The sequence below is a fragment of the Pinus tabuliformis genome, chromosome 2_2, assembly GCF_031772625.1.
Source record: "Pinus tabuliformis cultivar Carrire ecotype Pingquan chromosome 2_2, CPIR1, whole genome shotgun sequence".
In the NCBI taxonomy this organism is placed as follows: domain Eukaryota; kingdom Viridiplantae; phylum Streptophyta; class Pinopsida; order Pinales; family Pinaceae; genus Pinus; species Pinus tabuliformis.
The window spans coordinates 281,341,100-281,356,780 of NC_142300.1; the positions used below are offsets into that span (position 1 = coordinate 281,341,100).

Below are 15,681 nucleotides of genomic sequence, written 5' to 3' on the forward strand. Positions count from 1 at the left end.
TTTAAAGGAAGGCATGGGGGCTTAGCTTGGTTTTATTCACTACACGATATTTCAAAACGTTGTGAAGGTGGAGGAGGGTACACACGCCCTGTTTTAACTTCTTCTTGTATTCCGATATTGCTCTTCTCTGTCCTTTATTTTGGGTTTTGATTTTTGGTTTACGGACTATTCTCTATATATGTGCGTCTTAATTTTTGTCTCACATTTATTAGTTGGTCTTTTGTCTTTTCTAATCTCTTTGTTACATCTGATCTAAGCTTTGTTATATCATATCTATATTGGAATACATGGTGAACATTATATTCTCTTATGTACTAGATATATTTTTAATATAAATCTACATTTTTTCTTCCTTAAAATAATAAAATTAAATGTGTTTCTTTTTTGAATAGTGATTTTTTTATCTTTCACCATATTTTTTTAACTAAAAATAGAATTTTAAATTTAATTAAGTAAACGTCACATGAATCAGTTAACATTAGATGTTTTTCCTTTTTGTTGATTTGAATTTTTGGTGACTTTTTATCTTTCACAATTTTTTTTTAACGTAAATTTTAAGTTTAATTAAGTAAACCTCACATGAATCCATTAACTTACGGTTATGGATTTACCCAGAAATAAACAATTATATATATCATTTATGATATAAAAAAGTCCCAACCCCAATCGTTGGGAATCATTAACTAATTGAAAGAATATTCTTAGCGGACATAATAAGCCACCCTGGATAATATGGGCACCAGCAATGATAGATACATCTAAACCTACTACACGGTACAATACAGTAAAAGTATTCTGGAGTAACTAGCCAGACCTACAGACGATGCAGGACCCAATATTTTCCAACAACTGTCGAATTCGCGAACGAAAAGACGATGAAGAGCCGGAGGGGGGCGTTTCACAGGGAACCTTCACTATCGTTTCCGGATCTTCACCATTTCTAATAGCGGTCTCACAGGCGTCTATAAAACGTTTTACCCCACGCTCAGCATATGCGCACGCTTCTCCCACGTTCATCTTTTTCGGGAGTTCATCTGGATAGCTATCCAGAGCGGAATCTCCGTTCAATGAAGCTGCTAGCAGCACCAATATCGTCTGAAAGTCGTGTAAAGCCGCATCTTCCTTTGCTTCTGTATGTCTCAGCTGGGGCGGTATGGGCAACTCATCTGATCACAAAAATAACAATTCAATTAGAAATTAAAGCATAACTATCCGATTTGAAATCGAAGCGTAATCTACCAGGCTATAAGACTTCATCTGTAATTCTTATGGTGGATAGATAGGTAGATACCCGGGCAGTCTGTTCGTGGGCTGTCCCGAAGTTGTAAAACGCTTTCAAAAGTGCCGGCCCAAGCGTCCCTCTTCGTCAGAAATTCTGATTTCAGATTGAAGATCTTCTTAACAGTTGCAGGGATGGACGAATGCTCAAACTCGGATGAAGGATATGGCCCGTTTGGCCCATGCACCACTGCAAAATTAATTAGTGTAACTCATCAAATCTTCACATTTATTGCACTCGTTCTTTATACCAGAAAAGGAAAGCTTTCTTCATTTGATAAGAATTAAGCTATGGTCTTTCTCCTCTGAAAATTCTTCAATTATTGTCAAGCTGTACCCCCAAGAGAGAATGGAGAATAAAAGAAAACTTACCTGTCCCTTTGTTAATCCAGGGAGAAATCATGATAGTCGGCACACGGACGCCCAATCTGTTGAATTCGAAGTAATAGGGCTTGGGGCCAACGATACCATCAGGAGAGGGGACATCCCTCACAGGCGTGGGAACATGATCGTAGAAACCCCCGTGCTCATCGTATGTAATAATGAACAACATCTCGTTCCACTGGGGACTCGATCTCAGAATCTCGTACACTTCTTTCACAAACTTCTGCCCTTCACCAACATCATGGGAGGGATGGTCATCGTTTCCAGGCAAAATCTTGAGATCGAAGTAACGTTGCTCGATGACCACATAATTGGGGAGCTTCCCTTTCTTGGCATCGGATTTGAAGTGGAGATCGTATTGGTGAAACTTGATGATATACTTGAGCTTTCTCAGGTTTCTGTAGAACAGAGTGCTCGGAGGATACTGATAGTAAATACCGAAGTCGAGCCCGGATTCGGCTATGGATTCGAAGATGGTCTTTTGAGGAAATCCCTCGATGAGCTTTAATGCATCGTTGCTGGTGGCTCCATGGGAAGTCGCAGAATGAACATAGAGTCTGTTGGGTTGTGTGGAGGCGGGGACCGCAGCAAACCACCTGTCAAAGAGTGCGTATTCGCTTACAAGAGCTTCATAAACAGGGAGCGCTTGAGGTCTGAATCCATTCATGACGGTTGCAGACATACCCTTCTCAGTACTCTCGGCCTGTTGGGCGAATCCGTTCATTGGAGGAGGATCCGCAGAGGTGTCGGTGGAACCAAAAACCTGTTGTCTAATGGCTTGGTATGAATGACCAGGATCTGGATCGACATATTCGGCTTTATTTTGGAAAAACACTTTAGTGGAGTTGGGATCTGTTGTGGACATGGGGTTCCATTCCTCCCCTGTTACGCCGTTTATCTCTGGATTCAGCTCCTTCATCCATCCCATCATGTGGTCGAACGATCGATTCTCCTGGACGAGCACCACGATCGTTTTTATTGGTCCGGGTATTGCCATCTTCAATCCCGTAGCTGCAATCTACAAGATCGTATGTATAAATCAGAGACTGCAGATTTCAGTATGAAACTCTTAACTTCTCTGCGAGTGTACAGGTGAGTTTGTTTAAATAGTTATTTGTCGTTATGAGCAAGGTTGTGTGCAGATTAGTCCATTGTGTTACGTTGGCTGCCAATTTCTGATGGATTATTTTCGACAGGCCGAATATTTCGATCCTGTGGGTTATCATAGATATCGTGTTAGCCTTCCTCAATCTATCAATTTAAGAAGGGTGGTTGTGTTACAAAGAGACCCACAGGATTTGGATGAATAAGGTCATGAGTTACACGTAGAGTGATTGATATGTGAATGCGTGATTAATCCGCAGTCGAAAAAACTGGTTGGGTATATATACAAAGAATATTCGTCCCTTTTGGATTGCACAGATGTTATTTATCTTTCCACGTTCCACTGAGTCACATGCGTGTGGTTGCAGGTACATATATAGCGCACGCAAAGCTTCATGTTTTCCATTCAAAGTGTTTTGAAGTAGATTGGACCTATAGCTGTAATTGTTTACGTAATTAGGCTGGTAATTATTGTTTCGATCCCGTGTGCAGAGTTGTTCCGAAAATCGACGCTAACTCGTGGAAAACCAGAACGGTTGAATCGCCTTCTACACTATTACACAATACCAGGAACCGTGGCGTATTAGAAAAGTGGTTTTTCTAGAAGGAAATGAAAATAACCGCTAATAATGATATTGAAGAAAAATATACAATATTGCCGTTTTTATAATATTGAATTATATACATTCAATATCCTGAAAATCCTTTATAATATTTAGATTATATTAAACAGATTTATAGCTTCGTTTCAAAACTCCCTGTCAAATTTTAAATAAAATTAATTAAAAAAACAAAACATACCAAATTTAAATTTAAATTTATTTAAATATTACCAAAAAAATATATATATTTTTAATTAAAAATTATTACTATATATTATCAAATTTAATCAATATATAATATGTCTTTTTTATAATTTATTAATAATCAAAATTATATCCTCTATTAATTCTCTCACAATATTATCTATACTTAATTTATTATATACTTGAATTTTCATATATATATATATATTACATACAGCTCATTTGATTTTTAAAGTCATATTTGTCTTTTTATCTTTTTCTTCTCTTCCATGTGTATTTTATAAATATATATTCTAGATTTGAGTTTAATTTCAAATCAAATAATAGATTCTCACTTCACTATCCAATGTTTCAAAATAAATGAAATTATATTCTTTTCCACTAAAAGAAATAATTTTTAAAATTTTAAAATTAATTTTCATAATTTATAATATATAGCATAACCAATTTTATATACTAATTTCCCATTAAAAAAAACTAAATTAAATAAAAATAAATCTCTGATGGGGTGTCATATCTGGGATGTCATATGTGATTAATTCGGGAACGCGGGGCTTTAATGGCCCACCAATGGAGCATTAGTAATGTTGGAACATGGCGAGTACATAGGATGGGGTGATATGCGACGGAAGCTTTGCGATCCTCTCTATGACATTATAATGACACAGATGGCCATTACGCATTGTGTTTGCACATGGAAGATGAGAACTAGCGTTCCGCAAAGTAATTCATGCTTGGTTCGCTTGGAGGGTCTCTCTGGAGGGCCAAGCTGGCACAGTGATCTACTGGAAGTGATAGTTTTGCCAACCTGGTGGGATGTGTGGGGGAGAACTCGCTTCAAGAGCTCAATCAAAAGTTTGGGACCCGAAGCTAAATTAATTAGCGAAGCAGGTGCAACAGTCTCCTCCAGTTTGGGGATTTGGTGGAGCAAGCAAATGGAAGACACCGCAGATCTAGTTTAGCATAGTGGTAGAGTGTTGAGACATGGGCTATATCGTCTCTCAGGTAATCTTGCATTCACCGTCTCTTACAGAGTTCTTAATGCTAGTTCACGGGGGTCGAATTGTTGCTTAAAGGGCAAGTCTCTCAGGTAGATAAATACATTGGTCTATTGTCAATTACATTATACTTTTAGAGTGTTGAGTTTGTGGTTGGACTCTAAGGTGGGTTGTCACATTATACTTTTAGAGTGTTGAGTTTGTGGTTGGACTCTAAGGTGGGTTGTCACATTATACTTTTAGAGTGTTGAGTTTGTGGTTGGACTCTAAGGTGGGTTGTCCTTTGAGGTAGAGTGTTGTTCAGAACCATGCCTCCGTTTCGGGGCTTGAGTGCGGAAGGGTTGGGCGGTTTCCGGACCTTTCGAGCTTAAAAGCCTTGCCTATATGCTCTGTCTCTTTCCAGGTCCATGTGGGACAACTGTGGTGCGGGGTACTTATTCGAAGTGGGGTGTGCTTATTTTATTTCTAGGTAAAATTATTGGGACCAGTGGGGCTGGGTCGTCTCCAGCTTGGGGTTGGGCCTGTTCGTGGAAGGTGAAAAAGATGATGAGGCAAGGCAAACAGGACAAAAGGGGTGCCAACCCATATATCCATCCAAGTGAGCGAGCGATTAGGGTGGATGAGCAGTCAGAGGACGAAAGGGATAGTGCAGAAGTGGAGGGCAAGGTACCAGGGCCAGTCCCCAGGTCATGTAGAACCAACAACGTCATTGGGAAGGATAACAAAGCCATTGCGTGGCATTCTGATGAACCCTGGATGTTATCCGCCAACAGAGGTGTGATTATCAAAACAAAATAATTGCATATATCAATGATGTGCAGTTCAGCGAGGGCGAAATCCTAGAATGCCTTGCCTCGATGAGGCGCAGTCAGCGTCGCCACAGTGAAAGATTGGACAAAATTGAGGCTCGCTTGGCGCACATTGACTATCATGAAGCGCATGGTCCTCCATTGGCTCAAGGAAACGTTCAGGGCTAGATCCCCTGGTGAAATTGGTCGGTTGTTTCTTGATTTTGCTTGTATTTGGGGTTATTCTGCTGTGTTGTTCTGTTGTTTTTTTGGACCTGTGTATTTATTTGCGTCTTTTGTTATGTTTTTTTTGTCGTGCTCTCTTAGTTAACAAGATTGGAGTGAGAACACATTTAGATTGTATATCATACTTTTCTGATAATATAATCTAAGTTTTGATTGACAAAGATATATAGATGAATTTAATAAATTTAAATTCATTCTAAATTTCAATTTAAATTATTAAGATAAAAAAAATGAATAAAAATAATTAATTTTAAACTTAGATGTATGAAACACTATTAGGATAGTTTAACTCTTTTAGTGTGAGTTTTTAATCATTTAATTTGAAAAAATAATACATTGAAAATGAGTTAAAAAATTTACACAGATTCCATTAAATTTAAGATAAATTTAATTCATTTATATATTAATTTGAATTTATAAATTTATTATGATTTTAAAACAATATTTTTGTTTTAATTAATTAAAATACGATAAAGAAATAGTAACAAAAGAAACTCCCAAACTTATAATAGTTATACAACACTCAACTTAAAACCATCACCAAGTTTTTAAAGAATAACATAACAACTAATATAGATTCATATTAAGCCTAGATCTAATATGCAGAGAGAAATCAAATCTCTTCAAGTGTAAACATCTTTTAGAGTGCAAAATTTGTAAAAAAATAATTACATCCCTCTCATACCCTAATAGATCCCAATGAATCTATACTAATATTTTCTCTCAATATATATACAAAGTATATTTTTTCATTGTTTAAATTGTACTTTTGAATGTTATATAGAGTACAAACTAGTCTAATTTCAAAGAAAATTGACAAAAGATGTAAAATGGACATATAGGTAAAATAGTTAGACTACTTTAAACATTTTAACCATAAAAACTATTTTTTAATTGCTTTATATAATGCAGACATAATTTTTTTACACAATATATGATATATACATAGTAGACATTAAAATATTTTACATAACATGTGCATTGAGACATTTTATCTTTGGATTAAAATGTGCATTAAAAAGTTTTTTTTGTTATTAATATAGTTTTTTTTATAACAAGAACGGTTATAGTGTTTCATTATCTGCTTGGCCAATGGCCACAAATTCGGTTACAAAATGAGGAGCATTTTCCAACATGCCTTTCTGCCAGGAGGGGATTGGCTTTTGCTCTTATCCACTTCCTCTTTTTACAATTTTCAAAATGATCTTTGAATGCTAATTGTCCTAGATGAAAGATGCAGACAAACTGATTTAAAAGGGAACAATAAAACATATCTTTTCATGGAATAGGAGTCCACAGAAATTCCTTGTTTCTGAGAACAGTTCCAGCTTCTAAGTGAACTGCAATGTTTGCTTGGGTGTCTGCTGCTTTATTATTTGTTCTTAGAACATGAAAATATGTCAAGCGAAGCGATTTTGAAATGCTTTTGATTTTGGAAAGAAGCCTGGCTAGGTGCAGATCAGAAGGGTTGGAGTTGGTCACCACAACTCTTATGATAACTTGGGAGTCTCCAAGAATGTTAGCTTCCCGAATTCCCAGCTCCTTGAGGAAGATTACCCCTTGCAAGAGGGCGAGCGCCTCGGCTTGCATGCTAGATGTATGGCCTAGCCCCCAGGCAAAATTATGAGAAGAAATGTTGTCTGGCATGATAATGTGTCCTCCCGCCCCAGCCTTCCCTGGATTCCCTTTAGCTGCTCCATCAAAAAATAGAGATGGAATTAATTGTTTGGACAACCATTCCTGGAATTCGATCTCATTTTTCCTGATTTGCCAAACTTCAAGTTCTGGAGGTGAGCTTCTTGGTTTATGGAAGCTAAGCTTAAGAGCAGTTCCCAGCTCTCTGTCATGTTGACTAAGATTTGAATCATCATCTATGCCTTCCAACCACTCGCTTAATTGGCACTTCACTGAATTAGCTACTATTCTATGATCATGAGCTTTGTCTCGAAATATCCTCCTGTTCCTTTCTAACCAAACCTGCCAACTAGTAAATTTTGGCAAAGCACTCCATGCTGCTCTGATCTTTTTGTTCTTTGGTTGAACACCTGGATATCTGGCCATCCAGCCTGCAAACAGCTCTTGAACTGAGGTGGGGAAATTGAGATCGAGTTTCCAATTGTCCAGCAGCTCCTGCCAGACAGATATTGTGAAGTTGCATTCAATCATTATATGGAGAGCGGTTTCAGAATTTGTCTTACAAAGAACGCATCTGGACGGTCCATTAAATCCTCTGTTTTGAAGTCTGTCCTCGGTAAGAATTTTTTGATGGCTGAGAATCCAGCAAAAATGATCAATTTTTGGTATAGACGGGAAGTTCCATATCCCTGCCCAGGGAGCTGGGTTGGGAGGGACGTGGGGGCGCTCTAAAAACTTGAAGTAACCCTGCTTAACAGTATATCCTGAGCGACTATTCTCCCAGCCTCTCGCGTCCTTTCTGTTGGCGTGGAGGGGGGCCAGTCCATGAAGATGGGCTCTGAATGCCGTCCAATCGTTTTCCAGGTCGATGGGCACTGATAACCGCTTCCAGCCCGTCCAATAATTCTCTGTCCATTCCGAAATATCCCACAGAGTATGGACGTGCGCTGCCTCCAACCAATTCCTTAGCGCTGTAAAATTGCCAGCTTCTTCCAAAGGGGATCGATTCATGATTTTGTCCTTCCATAACTGAATTTTCCTACCGTTTCCAGGTACCCAATGAGCATAACTGTTAATCATCGGCGCGATTCTATTGAGGAGATTGCTGAAGTGCGTTCTGAGCGAGTTTTTTGGGTGGTCTAAACACCTGAGCCTTGGACCTCTAAAGTACTTCTTCCATAATGCAATCTGAGCCCAGCTTGGATTAGGAGCGATTATTTTCCATACTAATTTGGCTCCCATAGCAAGATTTTTGGCCTTCAGATCTTTGAGATTTAGTCCTCCTTCGAGATATGGTTTTGTGACTGTTTCCCAGCTAATTAGGGAGAATTTCTTGTCATTTTGCTTGCCTCCTTTCCAGAAAAAACCCCTGATTAATTCTTCCATATTTTTTATAATTCCCACTGGTGCCAGGAGGACAACAAATTTGAAGATCGGAAGACTTTTGAGAACTGCTTTGACAAGCACAGCTTTGCCGGCGATGTTAAGCCAAGAGGATCCCCAGGATTGCATCTTTGTTTTGAATTTATCTAAGAGAGGAGCCCAGTCTTTGCTTGACGCCCTCTTATTGAAGACTGGCAGCCCAAGATATTTGAAAGAGGACCAACTAATGGAGGCAGTAAATCCCAAACATCTAGCTATGGAGTTTGCAGTGGAAGTAGGAATATTCCAACAAAATATCTGACATTTCCCCTTGTTTAGCTCACTGCCTGAGATTTTGCAGAATTCATCCAAAACTGCTTTGAAGTTGATAGCTGATTGAGGAGTTGTAGCGCCCAGAAGGAGGGTATCATCAGCAAAAAGGGCATGATTGATGCGCTTCACCCCTCTTGCAATGCACAACCCGGTGATAGCATGATCTTGCTGCTTTTTATTCAGATAGAAACTAAGAACAGAAGCTTGAATGATGAAAAGGAGAGGTGAAAGAGGGCACCCCTTCCTCAGCCCTCTAGAGGCTTTGAAAAACTCAGCGGCCCTTCCATTCACCAGAGGAGCAATCCAAGGCTCCGAAATACAAGCTTTTATCCACTTTATAAAACCTTGCCCGAATCCCATTTTAAACATTACATCAAACAAAAATTTATGACTAACATGGTCAAAGGCATTAGCAAGGTCGAGTTTGATGACCATACCTTTTTCCTTACGATGTTGGCTGGAATGGATTGCCTCCTGGACCAGCACGAAATTGTCCACTAGCATTCTGCCTTTGATGAATCCCCCTTGATTGTCCGGGATGATTTTGGGGAGGAATCTTTTTAGCCTGTTTGCTATCACTTTGGTGATCACTTTGTACCCAATGTTGCATAGTGAAATTGGGCGGAATCTGCTGAAGGTGTTTGCCCCTTTTTCCTTAGGGATAAGGGCAAGAAATGCCGAATTTGTGCAGCCTCCAATCTTCTGACAGTCCTATGATTTCTGGATCATTTTGAGGAATTCCTTCTCAATAATCTGCCAACAAGTTTGTAAGAATCTTGGGGTGAAACTGTCCGGGCCCGGGGCTTTATCCGAGTCCATGGCGAATAGAGCCTCCTTGGTTTCTTTAAGCGTGATTTTGCTTTCTAGAGCCTGATTTATTTTGGATGTGATGAGCTTAGGAACAACATCTAGAAGGCTGAAATTTTGATCTGCTCTGATGTCTTCCCTGTACAGTTTCTCAAAATGCTCTGAGGCTGCCTTTTTTATGCTTGTAAAGTCCCTTAGGACACTGCTTTCTTCTTTTATTTCTCTGATAGAGTTCCGGCCTTTCCTAGCTTGAGCTTGTTTGTGAAAAAAGGAGGAATTCCTGTCTCCGGCTTTAAGCCAAAGACTTCTAGATTTGAGCCTCCAGTACTCTTCTTCAGCCAGGCATGCTTTGTGGAAGTTTTGCTGAAGCTTGGCCTCCTTTTCCAGATCTTCTTTTGAAATATCAGTTGTTTCAAGTTGAAGGTGATGCCGTTCCAGTTCTGATTGAGTTTTTTTCCTTTCCTCAGCTGGATTGGGCAAGGTCCTGGCCCAATTTTTTAGCATGGCTTTCACTCTTCTGAGTTTTTCTTCCCACACAAAGAAGGCAGAACCCTTGACTGGGTTTTTCCAGCAGTCTCTTAACTTATCCATGAAGTCTGCCTCCTTGATCCAGAGAGAGCAGAATCTGAATGGAATAGGCCCCATATCTTTAGAGGTCAGCAATTCCAGGCTGATAGGCTTGTGGTCTGATGTACTGCTGTGCAGAATGCGTGATCTAGCTTCTAATCCAATGAGTAGGAAGGAACTTTGTACCAAGAAGCGGTCCAATCTTGCCGCTATGTGTCCTGGCCCAGCCCTTTTGTTTGACCACGTGAACTTACCGATGGAAGGCTTGATATCGATCAAGTCCCAATCCTGCATGAGATCCTCTACTATTTCTCTTGCTGGGTCTCTGACAATACTGCCTCCTCTCTTTTCTGATGGCAGGAGGGTGAGGTTGAAATCTCCTGCAATGATGATGTTCTCCAAATCTTCCCGGTCTGCCAGATTTTTGATGGAGTCCCAACATAATTTCTTTTCACCTGCATTATTAGGAGCATATACATTGACCAGACTAATAATTTCTTTAGATTCTAAGTGTTGCAGCTTTAACAATATCCAATGAGTATTTAGGGTTTTAGAGATGAGGGAGAACTTATTTGGATTCCAGAGCGACCCGAGCCCTCCTGAAGCTCCCCGGGTCGAGGTTGCTTGCGCTCTGTCTTTTTTCCAAAACTTTCTACTTGCTTGGAGGAAGGATGATTCCTCCATCTTAGTCTCCTGGATGAGGAGGATGTCCGGGGTTTCCTGCCTTATCAGAATTCTCATCGCCTCTTCCTTGGCTTTGGATCCCATACCCCTACAATTCCAGGAGACAATCTTCATTATTTACTTTTGCTGTGGTGAGCTCCTTTGGAGCTCTGGGTTTGCGTCTTCTTCGTCTTCGGAGTTTTTGCTAGAAGTTTCTCTAGCGTAGGCTGGCTGCCCTGGAGCTTGTCTTTGTATGTTTCTTGCTCCCTTTTTTCTTTTGTTGACATTCGGCCTCTTGTAGATCTTCTGGGGGTGGATTGCGAGTCCCCTATTTCCCCTTCTTCCTCCGACTCCTCGAATTCTTGGGTTTCCTCCTCGTCTTCAGACATCTTTCCTTTGGGAATCTCTGGCTCACTTTTGGATTTAGGCGGGGAGACTTCTTTCGGGGTTTCTGTCTCCTGGGAAATTATGGTTTTTGACCCAAGGATCTCATATCTGTTCCCTTGACTTCCCATGGGCGGCTGCTGAGCAGGCGCTGTTTGGGTGCTCTGATGCTAGCATTTGCGGACTTCCTGGAGGTAGATCTGGATCTCTTCGCCTGATTCCATCCTTCCTCCTTCCCTTTATCTTCAACCCCTTTGGACGGGCAATCTCTAGGGAAATGACCGTAGACTTGGCACTTCCGGCATTTGAACGGGAGCTGCTCATAGTCTAGTTTCTGAATATGTGTCCACGGGCCCACCCTTATTTTGACAGCTTCAGGGAGACCAACCTCCAGATCCACTTCCACACAAATTCTAGTGCAGTCATACTGGTCTCTATTGTTGGCCCTGTCAATGAATTTCCCAAGGGTGTTCCCGATGTGTTTCAGGGAGTCCCAGTTCCAGCAATGAACCAGAAGATTGGGGAGTCTTACCCATACTGGGACTGCTGAAGGTACATCCATTGTCGGGTCGAAATCTGGCGTCCATTTGTTCAGGTACAGCCCTTGAGGTCCCATGAAATAGGGTCCATTTCTGAAAATGAGATCCTTGTCCTCTTTTTCTGAGAATTCAAAGAGGAAGTATCCTCTTCCGAGGAAGTAAGAAGTTACCTTTCCCTTGATCAACGGAGCCCAGTTTCTGGAGACCCAGTTCTCTGTTGATTTAGGAGAGGGCCAGAGACCTGTAAACTGACCTACTAGGGCGCATTCTGACAAAGAAAGAGCTACTTGGATCGGACCTTCAGGGGGAAGGGCGATCTCAGGGATGTCTTCGAGCCTTTTAATGAACTTAGCGGCTTCCCCTGTTTTCTTCTTGGGAAGAGAGGCCAACAAGGATCTGAAGGCCTCAGCAGCAGAGGATGGAGGAGGGGAGGAAGATCCCAGGGGAGGATCCGGCTCCTCCATGGAGATCCAGCTCTAACCCTAAACGCCACAGCTGGAAGAAAGGGAAAAGGGTGGGCGATCATTGGGCGACCAGCCAGGAAATAGACTCACCCACGCTCAGCTACCTAGGGAGGGACGAGGCCACAGGGATTAGATCCGCTGGAGCGGACCTCGCGGTGCAGAGTCGAGCGAAGCAGCTCAGGCGATCCTCATCGACCCACGATCGCAGTCTCGTTCAATCCTACCGATTCCAAATGTTCGATTTAATATAGTTTTAAGTATACCTCAATACTACTTAGTGCTACATATACAATAATATTACTTAGTGCTACACATTAAAGTATTGTATGATGACCTACATTATTATAAATACTTTTAAATGCTACATATTAATTTTATATTTAAAAATGAATAAGTTACACATTTCCTTCATATTATTCTTATGAGGAAGTACTTCATTTTTTTTTTTAACTTTCATCTGTTTTATACAATATTAAGATATTTTCTTTCAATATTTTCATTATATATAGATATATATGAAGTTGGGACCAACATAAATTAGTTAACATAAATATTCAAATAGGTTATTTAAATCCCTTGTTAAAATATTTTGAAAAATATAAGGTTTAAACATTTTACTAGCACTTTTTTTCACTTCTATTTTTTAAGTTGATATGAAATTATATTATGTTAAGTGGACACTAAAAAAATTCTTTATGAAGGAGAGTGAGAGAAATATTTTTACCATATTGAGTTGTAATATCAACAACAAATAGAGTGACCATATCGATGTTGAGACTATTGATGTTTTATAATGCTTTTAATTAAAACTCGCTAAATATGCATATTCATTTTTGTTTTTTATTATTATAGCCAACATGATTTTATTTTAAGAGAGAAACTTGTCGACTCCATCTTGAATCCATCTTGAATACGAACGGAATCACACATTACTCATATTAAATTGTAAAATAAATGGTAGAATATGTCTTTTAACCAAATATTAAAAATCAAATAAAAAAACATAATTATGTAAGAATGCGTAAGTTCCTTGCATTTCATGTTCCTCCAACATATGAATTCCAAATTCCTCCAACATATGAATTCCAAATTGCCCATCAAGAACATCGTTTGGCAATGCATCCACTTTCATATACATGTTAAAATGTGATTTCATGAAATAGCTTAGACATTTCTTTGGTGTGTTCGAGTAGTGTCCCTAAAACTAAGTTGGGAACTTTAAATGTTCTCTACTCACTTTATAATTATCTTTAAACAAGGCCTGCAGGCAGGGGTAGTCCCTGCCGATTCTGATTTTTTTTTTAAATTGCTGGCTTACAAAACAAACAGCCTCCTAATCTGTAATATATATTTGTAAACAGATTAAATTCCAAAATTTGAGAGAAGTTGCAACGAATTATTGCTTAAGTTTAAGGAAATTGGCCAAATATTTTGGGGCATTAAAACTATTGGATTTAGCCTATTGCATATCGCAAGGCTAGTATATCTTTATATACTTATCACCGCTTTGGAAACTTAATGTCACTTATTAAATTAGATTTGAAAGGATGTAGAAAACTAAGAAGTATTCAAGAAAGCATTGGCCTCATGAGTGGATATGTCAGGTTGCCTTAATGTCACTTATTAAATTAGATTTGAAAGGATGTAGAAAACTAAGAAGTATTCGAGAAAGCATCGGCCTCATGAGTGGATATGTCAGGGTGCTCAAGTTTAAAGGCTAGTATATCTTTATATACTTATCACCGCTTTGGAAACTTAATGTCACTTATTAAATTAGATTTGAAAGGATGTAGAAAACTAAGAAGTATTCAAGAAAGCATTGGCCTCATGAGTGGATATGTCAGGTTGCTCAAGTTTAAAAGAATACCAGTTGGTTCTGCAACCTATACTTTATGAATGGATATGTCAGGTTGCTCAAGTTTAAAAGAACTACCAGTTGGTTCTGCAACCTATACTTTATCAGAGATCTTTCATTAGCTATGTGTAGCAATTTATAAAAGTTTCTAGATAGATTAATGGAATTTACCTATCCCATTCTAAAAATTATTATAAAATTGCAATGAAGTCAGCAGGAGATGCTCAATATTCAATAAATTCTGGGGCATGTTGTTGAGCGTTTGGTTTTGATGAAATGTGAGACTCATGATGGATTTTAAAGTTTATTGAAGAATTCATCCTTTGACTCACATAAGGGTTCACTTGCTCTGACCCCACCCCAAAGCAACAATGGCAGAAATACTTATAATGCAAATAATAGTAGTATAACACTTTTAGAACACTGTGTCTGTATATGTCAACAAAGCTCTCCATTAGAATTGAGGAATAAACTCGAGGTTCAAAGTTCCAAAGAAGCTGGAGAAGACTATGCAGAAACATATTCTAAACTCCTTCGTCAAAACATAGGCACTTCACTCAATAAATGAGGTTCAAATAGATGATTACATGGACTGTGACAACATTGAGGATACTAATTCTATCCAAATTTTTGAAAACGAGTCCATAATAAATGTGGCAGATAGAAACAAAATTATATAACTAACCATGAAGACCAAAAAAAAATAATGAGTCTTCTCGTGCATAATCAGAAATCTGTTTAATCAGAAATCTGTTGGAAGTGATGTCAAATGCATGACAACATTTAGGATACTAATTCTATCCAAACTTTTGAAAACGAGTCCATAATAAATGCGGTAGATAGAAACACAAGAAAAAATTATAACTAACCATGAGGACAAAAAAATAATGAGTCTTCTCGTGCATGATCAGAAATCTGTTGGAAGTGATGTCAATACTAAAGATGGAAAATAAAGAATTTAGACTCTATCAAGAATAGAGACTCATCTTCTAATGGTTTAGATACTTCTCAACTCAATCAACTTACACCATAAACACCACAAGTAGCAGTAGTTTACTCCAATTGAATCAGAGCTAGTTGTATACTCCACATCACAATCATAAGTATCAGGGTCTCACTCACCAGAAGGTGAGACTCTGGATCACGATCTGAAAAGACAAAAAATGGGCCTCGATTTGGAGCTGCTGGCCTTTAGGTATAATAAGGTTGAGCTTCTGCATCTGGATCTACTCCAACTGCAATGTGAAAGTATGCTTTTATATATCAGTATATGGATCTCTAACTTGATAAAAAGAATTCATAAGAGCTGGTCACGACCTGCATGCAAAAGTAAAGTTGTTGGTGTTTTTTTTAACTATGTTATAAGCTAGTTTTTTTTAACAGTCCAATACAACTCTACCAACCACACCAGTTTTCCTTACATCATGACTATATATAGTTGCTAAGTTCAAGTATCTGAAATGTATTC

At 38.9% G+C, this 15,681-nt stretch overlaps 1 protein-coding gene across 1 annotated transcript; it reads right to left on the reverse strand.

The window, feature by feature from the left end:
- Positions 1 to 618: 618 nt before the first annotated feature.
- LOC149192410 (non-specific phospholipase C2-like) lies at positions 619 to 2,848 on the reverse strand. Its single transcript, XM_089406374.1, has 3 exons — positions 1,651 to 2,848; positions 1,292 to 1,468; positions 619 to 1,166 (listed from the first exon to the last, which is right to left on the reverse strand). Exons 1-3 carry the CDS (start codon positions 2,657 to 2,659, stop codon positions 805 to 807), a joined length of 1,548 nt encoding a protein of 515 aa, XP_089262500.1. The 5' UTR covers positions 2,660 to 2,848; the 3' UTR covers positions 619 to 804.
- Between the last annotated feature and the right edge of the window lie 12,833 nt (positions 2,849 to 15,681).